The 24291-nt window shown below is 37.2% G+C and overlaps 1 protein-coding gene across 1 annotated transcript in view; it reads left to right on the top strand.

Moving 5' to 3' along the window:
- Positions 1 to 23966, top strand: part of SNTG2 (syntrophin gamma 2) — a 612266-nt gene extending 588300 nt beyond the window's left edge. The window contains exon 17 of the mRNA XM_043985274.1: positions 23330 to 23966. Within this exon, the coding sequence (XP_043841209.1) occupies positions 23330 to 23461 (132 nt within the window). The 3' untranslated portion in view covers positions 23462 to 23966. The remainder of the gene's footprint in view (positions 1 to 23329) is intronic.
- The last annotated feature ends 325 nt before the right edge of the window (positions 23967 to 24291 follow it).

The raw sequence follows: 24291 nt of genomic DNA, 5'->3' as shown, positions 1-24291 counted from the left end.
TCACACTAATAAATTTCAATGATTCACTGGCTTTCACTATCTCATTTCTAATCACTCTCTTTCTCATTTCTTTTCCTTTCTCATTCTGATACAATAGTCATGTACAGCACCACTTTCTTCTGAATAAGAGGTCAATTTGAGGGTAAGAACTGTACTTGTAGCAGCATGAATCATTTCTGATAGGAATGAAGTGAGATGAGTGTAAAACTGGTTTTCATTGGTAGGTATAAAAGGATGTAAAGTACTGGATTTTAATTATAAGGCAGTAAAGTAAGAATTACTAGTACCTCCAAGTCAATCTATGCTTCCCTATACTGTGGAGGTGACTTTAAGTTCTCAAAAGCTATGCCAGTGGACCACAAACCATAAGTGGTATGTCCTACCAAACTAGAAAAGCTTAGAGTGTGAACCAGTGATGAACTATATATTATCTAAAGACTAATCTATGTAATTTTTAGAGAGTATTAAGCAGGTTGTCCAAAGAGTGATGAATTTTATAGCCACAACAACTCTCAGAGACTTACTACATCCCTTAAATCATGTTCATCAGAAGACTACCTACAATTATAAAAGAATAACTCACTCATGATCAAAGAGTTATCATAGTATCACATCCTCACTGCACTACTCCTCAAACTTGCTCTTAATCTCATAGAGTTAAGTATCTAGGAAGGTAGGTACCTGCTGACTCTAAGGTACATCCTGTGAGGTGCAACTCCTACTACTGTAGATTATGAGCCCATACCACTGTGTTTACCATTAACAATTAGCCTTTATACTTAATTAGTTTTTAACAATTGTACTTACCAATGAGTTATGCTTAAAAGAGTTGATACAAAAATAGCATTCTTCCCAACATATCAATAGTAGGAGTGTGCTCAAACTTAAAGTAAAATAGAAATGAAGAATGTGTGTAGAATACACATATGATACATGAATAACACAACTCATGATAATAGAAATCCTTTCTCTGTGCACAAAGTCCTTATGCAGTTACTCCTGGATACAACTCTCCTTATAGCTGGTTGCTCAGCTGAGGTCCCAATATGTGCTCCTTTATCATACTCATAGATGACATTGCTCCAGGGGGTCACAATCTCTAAAGCTGCCTCCTTCCTCAGGTCACTTACTACACACATCTGCCTCTCTGCTATATGTGTTTCTGCTTTTTTCTAGATGCACTGTGTCCTACTATTCTGGTAGTTACTATGAACTGGTAAATGTGGAATGAGAAAAGGCAGGTGGGACAGAAAATCCTGTCTAACCCCCCTCCCCAATATGAATTACCTTTCAAAGGCTTAGTTTTTACTCAGTTTCTGATTCAAATTATCTAACAGCCAACCTCCTGAAATGACTGAATATTTTTTAAACATTGGACAAAAGTGTAAAGAATTAATTATAATTTGAGGTTTCTATGATCCTATCTTTGGCTAAAATTAGAAGCCCTGGCACATGCCCTGCCTGGCCTCAGGCACTGCTGACTCTACCCCAGTATGGTGCTCCACCCACCAGCTGTGACCATTGCCATGTCGCTGCAGCTCACATCATCACCACAAACCAACGCTTACATGGGCCTGGCCAAATTACCATGACTAGAAGCCTAGTGAGGGCAGTCAGGTGACCTTCCACATGCAGAACCTGGGGAGGCTGGCAGTTCTACAGCTGCCTATTAATTCTGTCAATCAGGACATGCCTAGACTTCTCTTCTAGCTTCTCTGTCTCCTGGTTTCCCAGGCTTCAAGTCTCAGATAAAGGCCCACTTTCTATAAGAAGCCTTGTCCTCTTTAATTCTCATCTCTTCCCTCAGAAACTATCTGCAATTTCTTTTCCTGGATGTGTTTTCTTCACAAATACTTGTTTGTGGGGGCAGCTAGGTGGCACAATGGATAAAGCACTGGCCTTGGATTCAGGAGGATCTGAGTTCAAATCCAGCCTCAGACACTTGATACTAGCTGTGTGACCCTGGGCCAGTCACTTAACCCTGATTGCCCTGCAAACTCCTCCCCCCAAAATAAAAACAAAACACAAATACTTGGTTGCAAGTTGTCTACTTCATTCTACTGTGAGTTCCTTGATAGCAGGGAAATTTTTTTTGTTGTTTTTGTTTTTGATGTGTGTGTGTGTTTGGGATTTTGTTTTATTTTGTTTTTGTTTTCTTGCCTTCTTATTTATATCCTCAGCATTTAACAGTGTCTATAACATATTAGGTGCTTGATAAATACTTGCCAGACTGACAAACCACTTCCTTATTTACACTTAATCCCTTGTGATTACACTCTAAATTTTCTCTAATTACATTGAGGCAAGGGTGAAACCCCATCCCTTAAAATATAAAAAGAGTACAAAAATAAACCTACTAAAGTACTGAAAAGAGATTAACAGATAAAGATTAAGATCATGAGAAATGATAATGTGACATTTATTGACAGTGCCACCTTGGTCAAGTAAATTAAATTCTCTGAATCTTGCTTTCCTTTCTGTGAAATAAGGGTAATAGTATCTGCCTTGCAGGGTTGTTATGAGGTTCAGACAAGATAATATTCTATAAATAAAGTGCTTTGCCAGTTTTGAAGCATCATATAGATTGAGTTATTTTTGATTAGTATTATATAGCCCAATGCCTTGTTCTTTTCTTTTGGATGTTTTGTAGAAATCCATGGATATTGTCCCTAACCTATGTTTTAGGTAGTTAACTAAAACCTTTGGGAAAATCCTCATTTTCTTTAACAAATCTACTGTTTTAGAATTTAGCCAAAACTGTTTAGAACCCATTTACACTTCTAGTCTGGTTCATTCTGGGCTTTAGTTCTCTTATTGGTAAAATGAAAAATTTGGACTAAACAATTATGATAACTGGCCATTATAAGGCAGGTTCCTCTGCAAATATCCCCCCACCTCCACCCCAGTAGTATCTCATATGAGATTATGTAAAACAATAAGGATCTTCCCTGCTCTAAATCTTATGCTACTATAATCTCTTGGGTGGTGGTGGTAGTAGTGAGGAAACAGAGCGGTTAATGAATTCATTGTTTTACTGCATAAAGAAACATTTCCTTTTTTATCTCAAATTTACCTCTTCAATTTAATTGCTACTCCCTATACCTCATACTCCTAGATTTAGTGTTCAATCCTATTCTCACATGTTTTGTACTATTCATAGTTTTATTGATTTTGATCATACCCTTTCTCACTAAAAATTTCTCCTCATGGAAGCATGCTAATATGTGAAGACACCATTATATCTCTGTTGAAAAACCTAATTTTCCTCTGTTGAATGTTTAGAAGCAAAAGTGATCTATCTTTGAGAGAGAGAGAGAATATAGTTTAGGAGCGGTAACCTTTATAAGTGATTAAAAATACTTTTTAGAATACAATATAACTAAAGTCTTTTTTTTTTCTTAGCTTCTAGCTTCTAAGGTAAAGGAACTTGCAAAAGAAGAAAAGGCAAATAGAAGAAAATATTTTGATTGAAAAGATTATGAAATGTTTTCATCCAGACAGAGAGATAAGAATTTGCTATAAACACATGCACATACACACACACATACACAAAAATGTGTGTGTATAAAATTTAAACACTGTCACTTCCTATCTTATATAAATAATACTAATGAATGCCTAAAGGAAGGAGAAAAATGTTTAGCTGATATGATTCTAGGTGAAACTCCAAGACTGGCTGGGACAATCAGAGCTAAGCAATGTTATACTAGGGAACAGGCAAATTGGCCTGGCCGAGTACATAAAGAGTCCTTCTCACAGCTGAGGAAACAGATCAGAAGTCGGAATATCAATTGTCCATAACCAAAAGCCCCCCAAGAGGAAGCTAAGTTGAAGAGAACAAGGGACAAAAGTAGGGATTAGAAGAGCAGGCAAGAGTATAGCCAGGACACAGGCCATGGATTGTGGAACTTGGATAGGCAAGCCAGAGTACAACCAAGCTGGACCAAACAGAAACACAAATTAAAAAGCAAGCCAGGATAGAAGATTGGGCAGAATTGGTATGTTCAGATGCTTGCCAAGCATTCATCATGGAGATGAATTTGTTCAAACAATTTTGTTCATTCAAAAATTATAAATGAAATACTTGCTATGTGCACCAGGCTGTGCTGGTCATGAGAAAACAAAGATTTAAAATAGCATATCCCCAACCTCAAGGAGCTTACATTCTATTAGAAGAATAAATGTGTACATATAAATATAACCAAAGTATGTGTTGAAGAGGCCAGAGGAAAAATCAGGTAAAAGTGCTCTAGGAAAATTTTATGAAAGAGAAATCATTGTCAGGGAATCAGAGAAGGCTATAGTCCCAAAAGAACTAGAAATGAAGCTAAACCATGAAGGAAGGGAGATAATGATTCACCAAAGTGAAAATGTGGTGAGTGTATTCCAGTCCTAAGAGACTTCTGCAAATACATGGAGGAGATAATTGAATTCTGAATTTGGGTAACAGGTAATTGTTCAGTTTAGAGAGAATGTGGTATATGTTAGTCAGCCAATAAATATTTATTAAGTGCCTACTATGTGCCAAGCCCTATGCTAGCCACTGGAGATAAAAACAGAAATAATAACAAAGGCAGTCCCTACCTTTAAGTAGCTTTCAATCTAGTAGGAATCTAATGTGTAAAGGGGAATAATGTGAAATCAGACTGGAAAGGTATCCTGGTGCCAGATTTAGGTAGACCTTATAGATGACTAAGTGGATGGAGCTCCAGGTCTGGAATCAGGAAGACTCATCTTCCTGAGTTCAAATCTGGCCTCAGACATTTATTACAATTTTTTTTTCCATTTTTATAAAATTCTTGATTACATGAGATGGTTCCCTGGGAGGTGGTAGAGATACAGTGGGAAGGATAGGTGATATAAAAACAAAATATTTTTATAAAATGTTACTGTTTGGCCATGGGCAAGTCATTTAACCCTGATTGCCTCAGTTTCCTCATCTGTAAAATGAGCTGGAAAAGGAAATGTCAAACCATGCCAGTATCTTTTCAAAGAAAACCCCAAATAGTGTCATGAAGAGATGGACATGATTGAATTACCATGAAACAAAAAAAGGATTTGTCATTTCATCATCAAGTCAATAGGGAGCCAATAAAGATTTTTGAAAAAAGTAGTGACTGGTGACACAGTCACAGCTATTCTGTAGGAAGATTATTCATGTGTCAATATAAAGGATAGATTGGAAATGGGAGAGACTTTATATAGGGAGACTAGTAAAGGCCTAAACAAAAATCTTGACTTTCACCTTGCTTACAGAGATTCAAAAGATGTTGAAAAGAGAATTGAAAATAATTGTCAGATGACTAGATTTTGGAAGTGGAATGGTATATTCAGGTGGAACTGTCCTTTAAGAAATTAGAAATATAGGAAGAAATTAAAGCTGAAAATAAAGAATTGGAAATCCTCTGTTTATTGCTCACCTTCAACCTATGTTTCTAATTAGAATGTTAATGTGAATAAGGATCCTCTACCTTTTTTATCTCCTACATGGATAACTGATGATAATGATATCTGATTGGGTTCCAAGATAGTATAGGAGGATCCAGTAGTTTGAATTTCTACAGCTTCCCTATCCAGACAAGCTCCTTCATTTGATTGTAGATCTCACTTCTTTGACACATCTTGGCAGCCATATATGCACTCTCCTCACACTATAGTTTTTTGTCAAATAAAATTTTAAAACATATTTTAGTTTTATATCACCTATACTTCCCATTGTATCCCTACCACCTCCCAGAGAGCCATCTCATGTAATCAAGAACTTTATAAAAAGGGGTAAAAACCAGTTTAGTAAAATATATTAAGTCTCTCTATCATTATATGTAGTATTCTATACTTATATTGCCCCACCTTTGGGGAAAAAAAAAAAACCCAAGAAGAGAAAGAACCTTCTCCTATATTTTCTTTGGGGCCAAGCTTTGTCTTGATAATTTCACAGAGTTTCAATTGTTTTGTTGCTGTTGTTGTTATCATAGTAATTGTACATTTGACTTTCCTGTTTCTGCTTGCTTCACTTTCAGTTCGTATAATTCTTCCCATGCTTTTCTGTTTTTATAATATTCATCATTTCTTGTAGCAGTGTAATATCCGAAGTCATTCATGCACTACAACTTGTTTAGCCATTCACCACTTAATGAAATCTACTTCATTTTTCAGTTCTTGTCATTAGCAAGTGCTACTCTTTTTCCTCTTTGTCATTGTATCGAGGACATTTCTTTTTGTCTTCGAGCTCTTTGTGATATATGCCTATGTGATCTCTAAGACAAAGTGTATATTTATTTTAGTATATTTAGATTCTTTTTTTTTTGCGGGGCAATGGGGGTTAAGTGACTTGCCTAGGGTCACACAGCTAGTAAATGTCAAGTATCTGAGGCCGGATTTGAACTCAGGTACTCCTGAATCCAGGGCCGGTGCTTTATCCACTGTGCTATCTAGCTGCCCCTATTTAGATTCTTAAATACCAGAAATGGGACCCTTTGGTGACAGAGAAGAAAAAGAAAGAAGAAGAAAAAAGGGAAAGAAATTAGTTACTTGAAATAAGGACCTGTGGCACTAAAGGAGTGTAATAATGTGAATAAACCTATTCAACTAATTGATAATTTAAGTAAGGAAATTAATAACATAAAATGATGTCTGGTTTTCATCATGGGTGATTGTGTATGAATGGGAATTGTCACTTTCCTTTTCTCATGTAGACTGTCCTCATTTCTATTTTTCAACATTCATTTCATGATAAGTAGAATTCTATACCATTCATTCTAAAAAAATTATTTTTATTTAGACAAATTTAGGTATTGTTTATTTCTGTTAAGAACTTGGCAATTTTGAAATAAACTATTTACATGAGGGAAAAAGAAACAGCCTTACTCCATCCCCTAGCTGTCACTTTCCTGGTATATGTCTAAGTAACTCTGGACTATAATAAGTTGCAAGGACTATATATTGTGAAAACAACTTTGCAAGGAGTGAGCATTCATCTTTAAAATATATGTCTCTAGAGACAAGGGAAGCAGAAGAAAATGATAGATGCAGAGCTGTTTGGAAAAGTCAAATTTTTAAGCATCTTGGCAAAGTAATAATGCTGAGCTTTAGTATAAATAAAATTTATGAAGTTATAATTCCATTATTTGCTGAAGGGGAAAAGGTGGTTTTAAAATGTGAGCCAAAGAAACAACTGAGTAGATTTTATGGCCAAAAGCAGACAATATCAGAAGTGGTAAATTATAGGATGTAACCTTTAAAGGTTACAAAGAAGCACTTTCTTCAGGAAAGTTTATCCTCTTGGGTCTAGCTGAATGAATCTGGGCCATAGAGAAGAAAGAGTAATAGTTGACCCATGTAAATTCCAAATAAGACAGGGAAAGGAGAATGTATATCATAAATAGATGTATTTTGTTCACAGGGTTTGGATCTGAGCTTGTGAACCTGTATTAGTTAACTGATATGGTATCTCACTCTTAACTGATCTGCCACCCATCCCTCCCCCTGGTGGAAACAAATATAAAATCATAGAAGGCTAAAGCTGGATATAACCTTAGCGATCATCTTGTTCAACTCCCCTCCCTCCTCCCTCTGCCCCCCCTTCCCCCCACACGCACATTTGACTGTTGAGAAATCTGAGGTCCACAGAGAGAGGAAGCAATTTCTCTAAGGTCACAAAGCATGTTAATGACACATTCAGCAATAGAAGTCAGATCCCCTGATTTCCTATTGTGTTCTTTACCAAAAGTTTTGTATAGAATTCAAAAAGAGATAAAATGAAGAAATTAGGTAAATGCTGCAACTTCTAATATAGGATATACTACTAAAAACACCAAATGTATCTTGGGCCACCTCTGACTTAAGCTCTTCCTTGTTCCATGTTCCTGAAAAATGAAATAGAGTTTTGTCAAGTTTAGTAAGTGTGTACCAGGGATGATATAGCACCAGAATTGAAGCTTCCTTTTGAAATGGTTTCCTAAACACTCAGTCAGAAGAGAAATTGAACTCATTATAATCTCTTCACATTAGCACCTCCTCCCAGCTTTCCTCATGCTTGTGTCACCATGTTCCTCCTCCCAGTAACTTAAGCTCACAAATTCGTTGTCATCTTTGGTTCTTCTTCTTCTTCTTCTCTTTAATATGTTCCTATCCACTGACTCCATTATTGTCTAAAAGCATGCCTATGTCTTTCCCATCTTTAAAAACTCCCACTTAATCCCCATTAACCAACATTGCATATTTTTCTTCCGCTCCTTAGCCAACTTCTTTGAGAAAGCCATCCACACTCGGTGCCTCCACTTCCTCTCTTTGCATTCTCTTAGCTATCTAGCTTATAACCTCATGACTTCATCTTCAAATTGAAATTGTCCTCTCCAAAGGTTAATTGTCAAATCTGCTACACTTTTTCTCAGTCCTTTTCCTTCTTTAATTCTCTAGCCTTTGTGACTATTTGTCTCCTCATTCTGGACATGCTGTCTTCTTTAGATATTCATGACACTGATCTCTCTTGTTTGTGTTCCTATCTGTCCACTCCTCCTTTGTTTCTTTTCCTTATTCTTCATCCATGGAATAGTCATTAATCATCTATATGCCCAAGTGTCTGTGCTGGCTGTCCACTTTTCCTTCTGTATTATTTCACTTGTTGATCTTATCACTTCCCATGGTTCAATGATTGTCTCCATGAAGATTACTTCTAGATCTATCTATTCAACCCAAGCACCTCTCTCTCCTGAACACCAGTCCTGCATCTTGCCCTATATGTATCTCAAACTCAATTCTGTCTAAAACTGAAACTCATTATCTTTTCTTCCAAACCTTCTCCTTTCCCCAAATTCCCCATGACTCATTAGGGAACCACCATTGTCCTAGTCACCCAGGACTACAATGTTAGTGTCATTCTCAACTCATCACTTTCATCCCCCATGTTCACTCTATTGCCAAATTATGTTATTTCTCTCTTCCTTATATAGAACCCTTTCTTACCATACACGCAGCCATGACCCTAGTTCAGACTCTCATTAGTTCCAACCTGGACTATTGTGAAAGCCTAATAAGCAATATCTCTATCCAATCTCCACTCTAATCCATCCTTGGCTGAGCTGCCAAAGTGATTTTCCTAAAGCACAGGTCTGACTCTATCACCCTCCAGCTAAATGAACTCCACTGGGTTATGATTACCTCCAGGATCAAATGTGAAGATCTCGTGGCACTTACCTTTCTTTATAACATGTCCCCTTTCTGTTTCTCCAGGCCTCTTACATTTTATTCCCCTCACTAGCCTTTGTCCAGCTACACTGGCCTACTTGCAGTTCTTCCAATACAACAGTCTTGTCATCTTCATGCCTTTTGTACTAGTTGTCCCCATCCCTAGAATACTCATCCCTTCACCTCTACCCTTTGGTTTTCCTAGTGGCCTTCAAGTCTCAGCTTAATTTCCACCTACTTTAGGAGTCCTTTAGTGGGTCCTCAGAGCTATGGGTACCTTTGCTTTCAAATTGGACGTGCTCTATATGTAACATATATATTCTGGCTTGTTTGTGTGTTTGTTTTATGTTACTTCCCCCGTTAGAATGTGAGCTCCTTGACAGCAATGACTACTTTGCCTTTCTTTCTATCTCCAGTTTTCATCATACTATCTGGCACATATTTGGTGCTTAGCAAATGATTGTTGACTGACTAACCCTATACCCAGTCAGTTCATCATCCACAAATATCTCTCACACTCTTCCCCTTCCTTTCACACAAAATGTGGTCCAATAGTTCAGGGTCCAATAATCTCTTGACTAGATTATTGTATCAGTCACCTCACAGGTCACCTGATCTCCAGTCTATCTAGCCATTTCTCTCATGACAGACAAAATAAACCTTCTAATGTACAACTTAATCATGCCACCAGTACACACACAGCCCCCACCCCAATAACTCTCAGTGGCTCCCTACTGTCACTAGTATAAATATAAATCCCTTAGAGCCTGGCATGTAACACTGGCCACGGTATGATCCCAGCCTACCTTTCCATTTTTACTTCTCACTACTCCCTTTCACATAATCCAAGTACCAGTTGACTAGAGTGATAGATTTGGGATGAGAAGACTAAAGTTTGATTAGGATTCCTGCCTCAGAAACTTGCAAGCTGTGTGACCCTGAAGAGATCAGTTACTCTCTTTGGCCCTTAATTTCCACATCTGTAAGATAAGAGGGGCTATCAGTTACTATAAAGGACCCTTCCAATCTATGACATTATGATTCTATGATCCCTATAATCATCATCTTCTTTCCTCTATGCCTACCTCAAGCTCAAGCCACCTCCTAAAACCTAGAATTTTATTCCCTTTCTATGTCAGCTTTTCAGAAGGCTCTGCTCACCTTCATCTCATCATGAAACCTCTTACATTCATATATGTGTGTGTGTGTGTGTATACATACCTATACATGCACATCCTTGTTGGTTTTTCTCCCTTCTCAAGTTACCTTATATTAAATTATTTGTTTATCTGGGTACATGTTTTATTCCCCTCCCTCATCATTGAATATTAGCTCCTTGGGATCAGTGACTATTTAATTTTATCTTTGGTCTTCCAGTACCTATTAATAAATGTTTCCTGGATTGATATGATTTTATAATTATTTAAAGTTCATAATAAATTGCATATATGTAAAACATATAAAAGGACCAGTTCAAGGCTAGGATCTACCACTTACTTGTTGTGTGACCTTGTGCAAATTACATAACCTATTTGGGAACTCAATTTCCTAGATTGCAAAAGAGGTGTGATGATATGCTATCTCCCATCTGCCCTCTCCCATCTTCTTACCCAATCCTTCTTGAACTTTTAGAGGTGTTTTGATTATAAAATGATAGAAAAGTATTTGGGGAAAAAAATAAAAGCACCATATAATAATAGAATAGTTTTTTTCCTGACACTTAAGTAAAAGTATATATGACATGAAACCTGAGGCATGATTGAAAATTTCTAAAACATAGGTACCCTTTTAAGTAGAGCATAAAGCTAAAATAGCCAGGAGTAGTGGCCAGGCCAGGGACAGTCAAAGGGCAGGGAATTTCTTGGAGAATAAATATCTGTGATGGGAAATAAAAGGGATCCTAACAGCCTATGACATTTAAAATTATATGTGGTCACCTTATTTCTGTCCCAAGTTAGGGAAAATTAGTTGGGGTTTCTAATATATTTGTTACTTATAAATTAGAAGCTTTAGCACCACTTTTGGGCATTAAGCATTTATTAAAGCATGCCAAATATTACTAAAGAGAGAACACTTGGCTCAGAAAGTTAAGAAGCCCTACATACCTAGGATAGAAGAGTGAGAGAGAGCAAGGCACTGCCACCACCTCTGACTCTCAGGCCATAAGGAAGTCCCTATGCCTCTGTGAGCAGAAGCTTCCTATGATTCCAGAGGAGAGGTGGCCCCTACACACTGTTCCAAGCCAATTGGCTAGCATCACTTAAAATCCATTGGACCACTAGACCTGAGGGTGGTCTATGAACAGAATGTGCTGAGGTCAGAGTTCAAAGAACACAGTCTGAGGGCCAGGCCTTCAGGTAGGTGTGGTTTTAATTAAGCTAACTTTAAGTGAGTTAATCAGCAAAGACAATCCAATCAATCTTACTATTATCCCCTCGAGGCAGGGGCAGGGGTAAGGGGGGGGGTGGCTCTGGGCATCCCCAAACCCATTATTTTCTCACAAGCCTGAGGACAGTAGTAGTAGTGGTGGTGGTAGTAGTAGTAGTAGTACTAATAATAGTAGTAGTTGTAGTAGGAATATATTGATTTAATGCTTTAGAGTTAATCATGCATATTCACATTTTCTTTTATCAAACATCATAACACAAGCAGGGCATGTGTTGTTATCATTTTAATGATGAGGAAACTGAGACTCAGAAAAGTTAAATAATTTACCCAAGGCCTTAAGACCCACTTTTCTGACAGTCTAATCCCTGATTTTACAAATGAAAAAACTGAGGCCCAGAGGCACATAAAGGTCAAATTAGATCACTGAACTTCACATAGATAATTTCAAGGGTTAGAATTGAATCCAAATCTCTTGACAAATAATCTTGCACCTTTTTCAGATAACAATAATAATAATAATAATAGCACTTACTGTGTGCCAGATATTATACTAAATGCTTGAAAATTACCTAATTTGATCCTCATAACAACAATTGGAGGTGTTATTATTATCTCCATTTTAGAGCTGAGGAAACTGAGGCAAGCAGCAGTTAAGTGACTTGCCCAGAGTCATACAGTTAATTAGTGTCTAAGGTCAGATTTCAATTCAGGTCTTCCTAACTCCTTGCTCAGAACTCTTTCCACTGCACCACAGTGCAACATGCTTCAACCCTTCAACACTGTGCAGAGAGAACTAATGCACATCTCCAGTGCCTAGAAGCTCCATAGTACATGCACATGTCATTTCACCTCAATCGTCATAATTGGTGTTTCTGCTTCCAATTTTCCAAAGCAAATTGCATGGAATATCTATCCATTCCTTTTGTTCAATAAATATCCTCCAGAGGAGGAATATGCACCACTACTATTCTGTCATCCTTGCTTTGGGGTCCTGCACAAGAAACCTGGTGTATGAGTAATGATTTGTGGCCCCTGCCTTAAAACTGAACATGTATTTGAACATTTATGGCTTGAGGACAGCAATTTTCTCTATTGGTATTTCTTTTATATGTTTTTTTTTTCTTTTGCCTTACAAAGGGTCATTAGATGTCAATTAGGGAAAATAAAAAATCTTCTGATAGCTGTAATTCATCAGAAGTGCCAATCACCTTCACAAACTATTTTTCATTTTGGTGACAAATGTATAGTAATTTGTGCACCGAGATAGAAATATGGATAGTGCAATAAAGAAATGTGATTTCAACTGGAGAAGATTTATTGAGGACATGTGGATAATATTAACATTGATATGATGATTGAAAGTGTCACTCTCATGATAGATAGAGACAACATAAAGTTAAGGAGTGTGAAAGGAGAAATATTTTCACAACTTATGATTGACCTTATAAATCATATTTTGTAAGAGCAGAGAGGAGCTTACTTAAACTTTTCCTTAATTAGGGAAAAGTTCCATAGTCTTAAAACATCCAAATCAGGTAAATAATGCCAAGTTGTATATCATGTTTAAAATTAATATCCTGGCCCATGTTTGGTAGGAACATGGTTAGTAGAAAATTTTAGATTTCGAGTACAAATATACTGAATAAAAAACAACCGGAATAATATAGCTCAGTGAGGTGTGATGGAAAGAGTACTGAACTTGGGAGTCAAGGGAGGAGAGATAGCATTGGCAAATGTGAGTGAGGACAATGCAAATTCTGATTGCCTCTGGAAATGGAATTTTTCCAGTCTAATGCCTTTAGAATACTATTTTCAAGGCTGTGTACAGATGGTGAAGACTAGGTCCAATCCATTCCCTAAGGCATGAAGAATTAGAATACAGTTTACAAATGAGAGAGACTATTGACCTTCACCAGGAAGAATATTTGTGATGTTTAAAATGTAATTGTGTGGTTGCCTTAAATTAGAAGCTTTAGCACCAGTCTTTGAGCATTAAGCATTTATTAAAGCATACCAGGCATTCACGTGGAGTTCAGAAAGTTAAGAAAAGGCCTATCTAGCCTAGAGTTCCAACTTGGTCCCATTCTTCCTCAAGTCCTCCGACAAAAGCCTGCTTCAACCACAAACTCTCCACAAACAGTGTGGAAGCTTTTTATAGGTCCAGAGCATGGACAGTCCTTGCACACTGCTTCAAGCTGGATTGGTTAGCATCATCTAAATACATTGGTTCACTGAACTTGAAGGTGGTATCAAGTTAAGTTCAAAGTCCTTAGCTTCTGAGAACAATACCCTCTTAAGGGCTAGCCAGGTGTGCTTACAATCTAGTTAACTTGAAGTAGGCTAATCAGCAGTCAATCACTCTCACTTAATTCAATCAGTTTAGATTAATCTCCAGGTGGGCCTTTGGATATCTGCTAAATCCCATTATTTTATCATAAAAGAAAACCCCAAATGGAGTCATGAAACATCAGACACCACTGAAATGACTATACAGTAGAAGATAGATAGATGAGAGAGAGAGAGAGAGATCATAGAAAGATAGATGATAGATAGGTAATTAGATAATGTGTATATACATTCTCCTTTAAGTTATATCACCCCAAACTAACTAAATATATTAAAGACAATCATAGAATTTCAATTTAGAAGGGATCATGGAGATCATTTAATCCAACCCACTAATTTTGTACATGGGAAAACTGAGCCCCAGAGATGGTAGATTCCCTTGTCACCACATGTTGTGCCCGCTCCCTTCCTTTAAATGTCTCAAGATTTATCTTGGTTTTTAAAAACAATGTAAGCAAACTTCTCACTCACATATAATACACTCTAAAATCTTTTTTGAGCCACATGTAATCAAATAGTCAATAAGCCTTTATTTAATGCCTACAATGAGCCAGGTGTATGGGTGTTCAAGGAGGACTAGCACCTTTGATATGAGGGCTTTTAGAGCCCTTTTCAGGGCCACTCATCCACCTTTATGGTCAAAACTATAGCATAAGCAGCAGTCAAACACCAGTAAACTGTCTTGACAGTTGGGCTAGACCAGGTTGAAGGCAAATGACTGGCCATCAATGAATTATGGGAGTGTCTAACCCAAGCAAGTGAAGGTTTTCCCTGATAGAATGTTCAGATAAGCACAATCTCTTCCATTGGCCATGAAGGTAGCTTAAGCAGGTGTTATAGAGCACTTAGAGAGCTTTTTCAGACATTGAAGATGTCAGGTCATCCTGACTTTTGTCTGGCTATTATATTCTGATGACTCTAGAAGAAAGAGTGAAGCAACTCTGTCACACTTAAATCTAATTAACCCATGAATCAAGACATCCCCTTGTGATGTCCTTGGTCTTCTTTGAAAAGAAAGGACAAAGAACAACAATGTGTCAGGCATTGTGCTAAACAACAGGATACAAATATGAAAAAAAAAAGACAGTTCCTGCCCTCAAGGAGGTTATCATCTAGTGTCAGAAGAGAAGACCAAAAAATAGAACTGAAGAGGGATAGGTTGGTGGGGATGGTGGAAAATTGCCTGCCTTTGGGAGCATGGTGGAGAAGTCAAAGAAGTCCAAAAGGAATGTAGCCAGGTGGGAAATGAGGAGATGTCTGAGGATGAAAATAGACCTTGGTGACTTTCATTGGTACAGTTTGCTTTCTCTTGCCTAAGTGCAATCTTTCTTTTTTGTTGCTATGTAATTTAATGTATTTTATTCCAGGATCCTATTTTAATTTAATAAGGAGGTTTTGAATTCTAACTCTGTTAGTATAGTATAAATCAGTACTCTCAACTCCTTGAGATCTGTTACTTTGTTTATTTTTTTCTAATTGTGGTTGTTCAGAGTCTGATTTCATTGGTGTGATAAATTCCCTGAATGGGGGCTCCCTTCAATGATATATTAGGGAAGCTTGTGTATAACAAGTAGTCTTTTATAGTAGTGTGGGGGCACTGAGAGGTTCAGTGTCAGACATATTTAACATAGATCATTATGTCAGAGCTGGTGTTTCTGATGCCAAGATCAGGCCTCTATCTACAGAGCCAGATTTCCTCTGTCTTCAGCAACCTTTAAATTGGTAAAAATCCTAATTTGTCTGCATAACATTAACGTTCCAAGAAACTTTTCAAACCAAGAAACTCAGGTTTCCCAGTGCTAAACACTTAATTCAGAATACATAGATTTAATGAGGCTATAGACATTATCCCAGAATTAAAAGAAGTTTCTGTTTGATTTGGTGTCATTTGTTTAAACTAGATAGTCCCACCTTTTGTTTTGAAGCTGCAGTGATCACAGTGAAGTAGGAAAGAAGGGAGGGAAGCATGCCGAGTTGCAAATGAAGGTGAAGGTGAGAATACTAGGAAACATATGCTAGTTAGACCATTAGCACAACTGCCATCTGCCCTTTCTTCTAAGTAGGCTTTTTGAGGTTTCATGGTTCAATCAATGTTGAAAGATCAAAAACCCCTATTGCTATTAGATGGCAGGAATTATGAATGTATCAAAAGACAGTTTGGCTTTCCTTATTATCAGAACAATGGAGAATGGATATATCTAAAAATAGCCACAAAACATTTTAAGCAGCTTCCATGCATGTCATCTGAGAAGAAAACACCTGTGAATGTTGGGAACTGAAGCCAGGATGAGTATTCCAACTATGTTCACACATAGTTCATATTCTCTTTGGCTTTCCAATGGTGATCAAATAATTACTCAACAAGCATTTTTTAAGTAGCTGCTATGTGTCGTGCACTATGCTGTTTGATAGAGATCCCCACCCCCCCCAAAAAAAGTAAAAGTTCTTGCTTTCAGGAAACTACCATTTTATCAGGAAAATAACATGTAGACATATAGATGTGTATGAAATAGAGACAAAATAAATATAAGTTGATTTTGTTCAGTAGGGCACTAGCAGCTGGGATAAATTTTTTAAAAGCTTTCGTGTAAAAGATTGTGCTTAAGGTAAGTCTTTGTGGAAATCAGGGATTCTAAGAGGCAGAGGCCAAAAAGAAATGTGTGCCAGTCATGATGAATAGCTAATACAAATGCATAAACATGGGTGAAATATACATGTAGATAGATAAATGATAGATAAATAGAAAGAGGATAGATATTAAAATATATCTATATGTATATAGCTATCTATATCTATATCTATCTATATACATTCATCTCCAGGTATTTGTGTGTGTTTATATGTAAATGGAAATATAATTTGGCAAGAATATGGATTGCCTGAAGGTAAATAATATGTAATCAAGATGGAAAGTTAGACTGGGACCAGGCTATGAAGGGCTTTAAAGGCCAAGCAGAGGATTTATATTTGATCTTAAAGGTAATAAGGGATCACCGGATTGTGTTGAGCTAGAGAGTAACATAGTCAAATCTATGCTTTAAAAAAATCACTTTGGCAGCTATGTAGAGGAAAGATTCAGTTGAAGAGATAATTAAGTCAAGGAGACCAGTTCAGGTTTTGTTCATCAATAATCCAAATAAGAAATGATGAGGGCCTGAATTAACATGTTGACTATGTGGGTAAGAAAAGGATGGATGCAAAGGATGCTGTGTTAGTAGAAATGACAAGGCTTGGCAACTGAGTGGCTATCACTAAAGTGATAATATCATGAAATTAACCATGTTAAGAGGAGCTATCCCTCCTTCTGAACCATGCCTTCATCCCCTGATGTGATATCCCCTTGTAGAATGGCAGCAGGAACCAAACAGAATTCTATTCTCCCCAAAATGACTTCCCCCTGCATGCAAGACTTCTATCTCTCACTGTTCCTGCTCTGATCTCCAGCCTCAAGTGCTCAGATGAGCAAGACCTTCCTCCCAATGCTCCTGCCTTCCATCACCTGATGGACATGCATTATGATGGAAATCTGGTAGGGGCCAGGACAAAACAACTTCAACCTTTTACTGCTAGCCTGATCTCCGCCAACCCCATTCAATCAATGTGGATAACTTCCTGTTTAAATAGGAGCAAACTTCCTAAGGCCTTCCATTTCCTACTGCACCTGTTCTTTAAGGAAAGAGGAAGAAGAGCGTTGGTGAGGAACAGGACTTCCATCTCCTGCTGTGTAGGTTCAATTTCCATCTGTTCCTGTAGCATTTCCTGCCCAATCCCCAGCCTTTGGATGGAAGAGTAATAGTGAAATGGCACCTCCCATCTCACCACCTAACCATCTGTCTTCCATCTTGTTCTGCCTTTGTCTCCCTCCTGATTGATACTTTCCTCTGAGAAGATGAGTGGCACCTTCCATTCAATAATGAACATTTTCTCACCTGGTCATTCCCTAAACATCCCAATGATTCTGAACCCCTGTGGGTCAACATCCAAACCCCATTCCCCATCTCCCACTTTCTGATTTGTTATTCCTATTCCCCTTTACCCTAGGATGGCAAATTCCCATCTTGCATTTCTACTATGTGCTCTGAAGTGCCTTTTCCATAGGCAACAATCTTCCCTTTGATCTAAATCTTTTCCTTTCCATTTACTTTCATATACTAAAAATTAGTGAAACCTAGCTCCCTCATGTTGACACAGACTACCTGACTATATTTTCCAATACTGTCTGCATCCTTATTCATTTCCTTCAGCTCACTGGTCAAGGTAAGGGAAATGGAAAACTCCTTGCTCCTCATTGGCACTTCCAGGTTCTCTCCTCAACTCCATCACTAAATAACCTCTTCACCTTTGGGGACAATGTTAATGATATTTACTATCCATTCAGAATTCTGGTTGCTATTGTCTATAGAGTTCCAAGTCATTCCCCTCCTTCCTCAATTGGTTTGGTACCTGACTCACAATTTTTCTTTCCAACTCCTGTCCTCATACTAGAAGAATTCAACATACATGTTGATTCTCCCTCAGATGTTCTAACCACTCACTTCCCTAACCTACTCAATTCCCACACCCTTAAACCTGACATTATCCATAAATTTACCACCTCCATGTTCAATAATTCTGAAATTCTCTTATCTGACCATAATCTATTAGCTTTCTACATCTCCTTCTGCCTCCCTTTATTAAATCCTGCTCTTTATCCATATCTAGGCCTCCAATCTCTCAAGCCCTCAATTCTTTCCCAAACCATCATCTCACATTCCTTCTACCATATAACCAATAAGTGGTTATCCAGCCTTTTTCCTGAAGACATCTTAAGTCAGCCCATTCCACATTTGGGAACCATGGGAACATTATATACATGGGTGAATGTGAAGACTTACATGCTGGACTTTAAGCCCAGCCTCCTACTTAGGATTATTGACAGCTAGGTGGTGTGATAGATGAGGTGCTGAACTTTAAATCAAGAAGATCTGAGTCAAATCTTGCTTTTGATACTTACTTATTATGTGTACCTTAATTCTCAGCCTGTTTCCTCTTCTATAAGATTGTCATAATAATATTAGCTACCTTATAAGATTATTGTGAGAAAAGTAATGTACTTTGCAAACCTTTAAAAACTATATAAATATTAGTTATTACTATGAAGCAGCGATGTGGTACAATGGATGTTAGGAAGACTGACCATAGAGTTAAGAAGATTTGACTTAGGGTCCTACTTCGAATAATTAGTAGCTGTGTGGCATTGGACAAGTAGCTTAACCTCTCTCAACCTTAGAGTCTCATAAATGAAAAGGCTGGACCTGAGGGCCTCTAAGCTTCATTGCAACTCTCAATCTGTAATTATGTGACGATTCAGGAATACCAGTTTGAGAAAACACTGATAAAAGAGCCCAGTGAGGTAAAACTCTTAGTCACCCTTTTAGTCTTTGATGAGAAAAGAGAGAATTCTAGTTTGATTACTTAGTATATTTTAAATCATTTGCCTTTTTAAAGGATCTTTGGATCACGTCGCCTCGCAACAGTTTGTACTAAGCAGCTGTAAAATTAATTCTGGTCATAGAATCATTTGTAAAAGTCCCATTTGAATTTGAGATGCATTCATAATGTGTTTTTCTTCTTTGATAAATGGTATATGGTAAACATTGACGTATTGCCAATGAAAACATTCAGATTATATTGTGTTTTCTGTGATCTCCATATTTTTATGGATTTAGGTAAGACATAGTCCCTGCTTCCAGGGAGATTGAAAACTTGTAAAACACCTGGACCATGTTTTCACACGGAATATTGCTCAGCCAGATCGCTATCATTTTGTGCTTCTGTGGTGTCATTATTTCCATTTAATAGATGAGGAAACTGTGGCCCTGAGATGGTAGTGCAGAAGATCACAGAATAAGTTAGTGGCAGAGCCAAGATGAGGACCCAGATAACGGGCCTTGCAGTGTGGCAGTCTTTTTGCAGGATTCTGAGCCAGAGGCCTTTAATATTCACAGCCAAAGAGTTCTTCAATATTAAAATAGATCTTTCAGTCTACAACCTCAAACACATTTTCACTTGAGGAATTCTAAGGCTCAACAGTAATAATTATCTACAGCTTTGTTCAGTCAATATTCTAATTGAAAGTCAAAAATAGGCCTTTGGTCTTTACTTATCTACAAAATGGTAACACAAGGCATCGTTACTAACACCATGTGTTCAGAAAATAATGAACCTGAAACATCAGGGCTTTGAAATTCAGGTGGATTCCAATTGTTTTGTGCAACAGTTTCCAATGTTTCTGAATAACCTTTGTCGTGTTCCAGGGAGAATTCTCAGATTCTTAGGAAGTTTTTCCCCTCTTTTTTCATCCTTGAGTGCAGAGTCTGCATTTGGGAATCTAACTTTGTATTTTCTATAATCCAAGTGGCCCTAAACACCACTAAAAAGGCAGTGATATAATCATGTAAACATTTCTGCAGAAAACAGTGTTGAAAGAGACACAAAGTTTAGCCAAGGAATGCATGCACTTAAGAAGTTAACAAAAGCAGCTACAAATGGTATAGTGCATGGATTTTGGGAATTGGAGTAGGGAAGACCTTAGTTCCAATCCTGCCACAGATAACTTCCTTGCTGTGTGACTCTAGGCAAGTTACTTAGCTTCCCTGAGACTCAATTTCCTCATCTCTAAAATAGTCATAATAACAGTACCTACCTCACAAGGTTGTTGTGAAAATCAAATGAAATAACATATATAAAGTGTTTTGCAAATGTTAAAAGTGCTATAGAAATTCAAGTTATTTGTATTATTGAATTTCCAAAGGAGTATAAATTTAGAGTTCTAAGGGGCCTTAAAGTTCACTGAGTTCAACCTTTTCATGTTATAAGTAAGGAAACTGAGGCCCAGAATGGTGAAATGAGATATTACAGATATTGGGATTAGATATCTGTCTAATTTGTGTTTTCATTGTGTTTCTACTTTCAGTTGTGTCACTTTTATGGTCTCCAGAAAAAAAGGAAATTTCCATTATAGAGATGATAAAACTGAGGTCCTGTAGTTTAAATGATATAAGAGATATTACTTCTTTGCCAGGGTACAGTTTGATTACCATTCAGATATTATGAATGAACACTCCAGGTCCAGATAACATTGGGGATGATTGGGTCAGAAGCAATTGTTTTCATTGTGTGCACACCCATTCTTCTTCCTCCTTGGACTAATTCCAAATTGTTGTAGTACTTTGATTTACATATAGTGTCATACTTTGGGGACAGGTAATTGGTAAGAGCCATTTAGCATGTATGAAACTAAACCTCTCTGCTTAGAAATGGCTATTATAACTAACCCTCATCTTTAAGATCAATTAATCCGTAAACATATATGGGCCTGGCATGGTGCTAAGCACTGAGGATGTGAAAAAAGGCAAAAGACAGTACCTGCCCTCAAGGGGCCTACAATCTAATGGGAGAGGCAACATGTAAACAAATATATGTTAAGCAAACTATATAGAGGATAAATGGAAAGTAACTAATAGAGGAGAGGCACTGGTATTAAGAGGACTTAGGGAAAGCTTCAAATAAAAAAAGGATTTTAGCTGAGACTTAAAAGAAATGAGGGGGGTAAGGGGGTAGAGCAGAGGTGATAGAGCATTCCTGTCATAAGGAACAGCCAGAGAGAATTACCAAAAGTGAGAGATGGAGCATCTTGTTTGTGGAAAAACCAGGACGCTGGTGTCACTTGGTCTGACTACCTGGTGACAGTAAGATGTAAGAAAACTGGAAAGGTAGGAGGCAAACTTATACAGGGTTTTTAATGCCAAACAGAACATTTTGTATTTGATCCTAGAGGCAATAGGGAGCCACTGGAGTTTACTGAGTAGTAGGTTGACATAATCAGACCCTCACTTTAGGAAAATCACTATGATGACTGAATAGAGGATAGACTGGTGTGAGGCAGGCATTGATCCATTAGTAAGCTATTACAAAAATCCAGGTGTGAAGTAATGGAGCCTTTACAAGAATGGTGGCAGTATCAGAGGAAAGAAAGGGGGGATATTTGAAAGATGTTTAAATGTGAAATCTACAGATTGGCAACAGATTGGCTATGGCGGAGAGATAGTAAGGAATCCAGATGCCTCCTAATCTGTGAGCCTAAGAAACTGGAACAATAGCTTTGCGCTCTACAGTAATAAGGATGGGAGGTGGGAAGGTTTGGAGAAAAAATGAGTTCCATTGTGGATATGTTGAAGATGTCTACTGTACATAAAGCACCACCTCTATGAAGGATTCATAGACTTCATAAAAATCTAAAGTTGGAAGGGATATCAGAGACTAAAATAATTCAACACCCTCATTATTATGTAGGTGAGTCTCCAGGAGTTTTAGTTAATTTTACAAGATCATATGTGTAATAAGTATCAGAGGTAAGATTTGAGCATGGGAACTTATGAAAAATGTGTTTTATAAATAAGTACTATATAAGTAAAAATGATAATGAAATTGGTTTATCATGAATAGTTATATAAGTGCTAAATTCCCTGAAGGCAGGAACCAAGTCTTCATTATTGTTTCATTTCCCTCTTTGCAATACCTGTAATAGGAACTTAATGTTTATTGAAATAACTGTGTGACATCAACATCTTATCACTGAATACCATTGTAAAAGAGTTATTTTCAATGGAATTGACTTGTTTTAATGGCATTTTCACCATAATAAGATTTGAGAACCAAGATGTCTTGAAGGTTGTGGAAACTAAGGATACTTAGAATGTAAGCTCCCTGAGGACAGGAATAGATTCAGATTTTTGTCTTTATATATTTAGCTTGTAGCTCACAGTACCTGATCCATAGTAAGTACTTAATGAATATTTGCTGTTGTTACATAGGATTACTACATATTAAAGTCTAGCATTAATCAAATTACAAAGGAAGGCATAAATTTGGGGGAGAGGGCAGTCAGGTGGCACAGTGGATAGAGTGGTGGTCTTGGAGTCTGGAAGATCTCCCTTCAAATCTCTGCCTCAAGCATTTACTGACCAGGGGCAAGTTACTTAATCTTGGAATTCACAAGTTATATGTGAGGGTGCAGTGAGATCATATTTACAAAGTGCTTTTCAGATCTTCAAGTGCTGTATAAATGGTTGCTAGCTTGTTGTGAATGCTAGTTCTCTGGCACCTAAGTCCTAGCATGCATCTGAGTTCTGCTTAAATTGCTAAAAAGCATATGTTGCTAAAGCATAAATTCCAAGAAACAATAGCTATTTTGATGGTTTCCATTAATCAATTTTCTACTTCCTTTTAGTAAACCCACTTGTCCCTCCCTCCAACATAAGCATAACTTTTAAAGGCACTAAATGTTTTACACTGGGTTCCTGGTTGGTTAGTTTTTCCATTGTATTATAATTAGGAATAGATTTATTCTTTTTTTTTTCTCTTACAGGAACTTGAATTCCAGGACCTGACGGCTATTTTGCATTGCATACACTCCTTTATTGCTGCAAAAGTGGCATCAGTAGATCCCATGTTTATAGACAGCCAGAGTATTGCAAGAAGATACATGTATAGCAATTGAAAATTGCTTCTGTCAAGTGATTACCGAAAATTAAATTATTTTCTTAAGAAATTAATTCTTTCCTGAACAATATTGCAACTTTGTGTGATTTTATAATGAACCTATAGTTGTGATACCAATAAAATATGTAACTAGTTTCCAAATTTGGGTCATACTTGTTAAACTTGACAATTTACAACATGTTTGTTCAGGACAATCAGCTTCTTGTATGTAATGTAAATCAGAATTCCCAAGTGAAGTGATCTATAGCATTTCCACAGTCATTTTTACAAGAAATATGAGACACCAAGGACTCGACTGCCCCATTGGGAAGATTCATCAGTAATATAAATGGAGGGACTGGGATCCCACCATTTTGTTTTCTCTCATAAGAGACTGACTCAGTTTGCTGGTCTTATTTTGTGAGAGATGGATGTGAGGGAGATGAGATGTTGAAATAGAATTCCTACAATGTAGGTTCTTCAGAATATTTTTTTAAGTTTTTCTTCTCAAAAGAAAAAATCTCCAGTGGTTTTTTTTGTTTGTTTGCTTTGATTAGTTTTGTTTGGTTGGTTTTTCATTTTTTGTTTTGTTAATTAAAAAGCACTTTAATGGAGTCAGTTGTATTTTCCTTTCAGGAAAACATAATGTCATTTCTAAGTGCATCTTGCACCTTTCTCAAAATCATACATATACAGCAATGAAAACAGAAATAAAACAGTAAAATTTGGGGTAGTTCAAGAGCTCTCAATGACTAAATCTTAGGATCTTGTCATTAGAATATAGATGAGCAGAAAGCAAAAGAAATAGTAGACCAAGGTAAATTGTGTTTGCAACAACCCACTAGATTC

The sequence above is a fragment of the Dromiciops gliroides genome, chromosome 2 (genome assembly GCF_019393635.1).
Source record: "Dromiciops gliroides isolate mDroGli1 chromosome 2, mDroGli1.pri, whole genome shotgun sequence".
NCBI classification, from domain to species: domain Eukaryota; kingdom Metazoa; phylum Chordata; class Mammalia; order Microbiotheria; family Microbiotheriidae; genus Dromiciops; species Dromiciops gliroides.
This window is presented reverse-complemented; position numbering and strand designations above follow the sequence as displayed.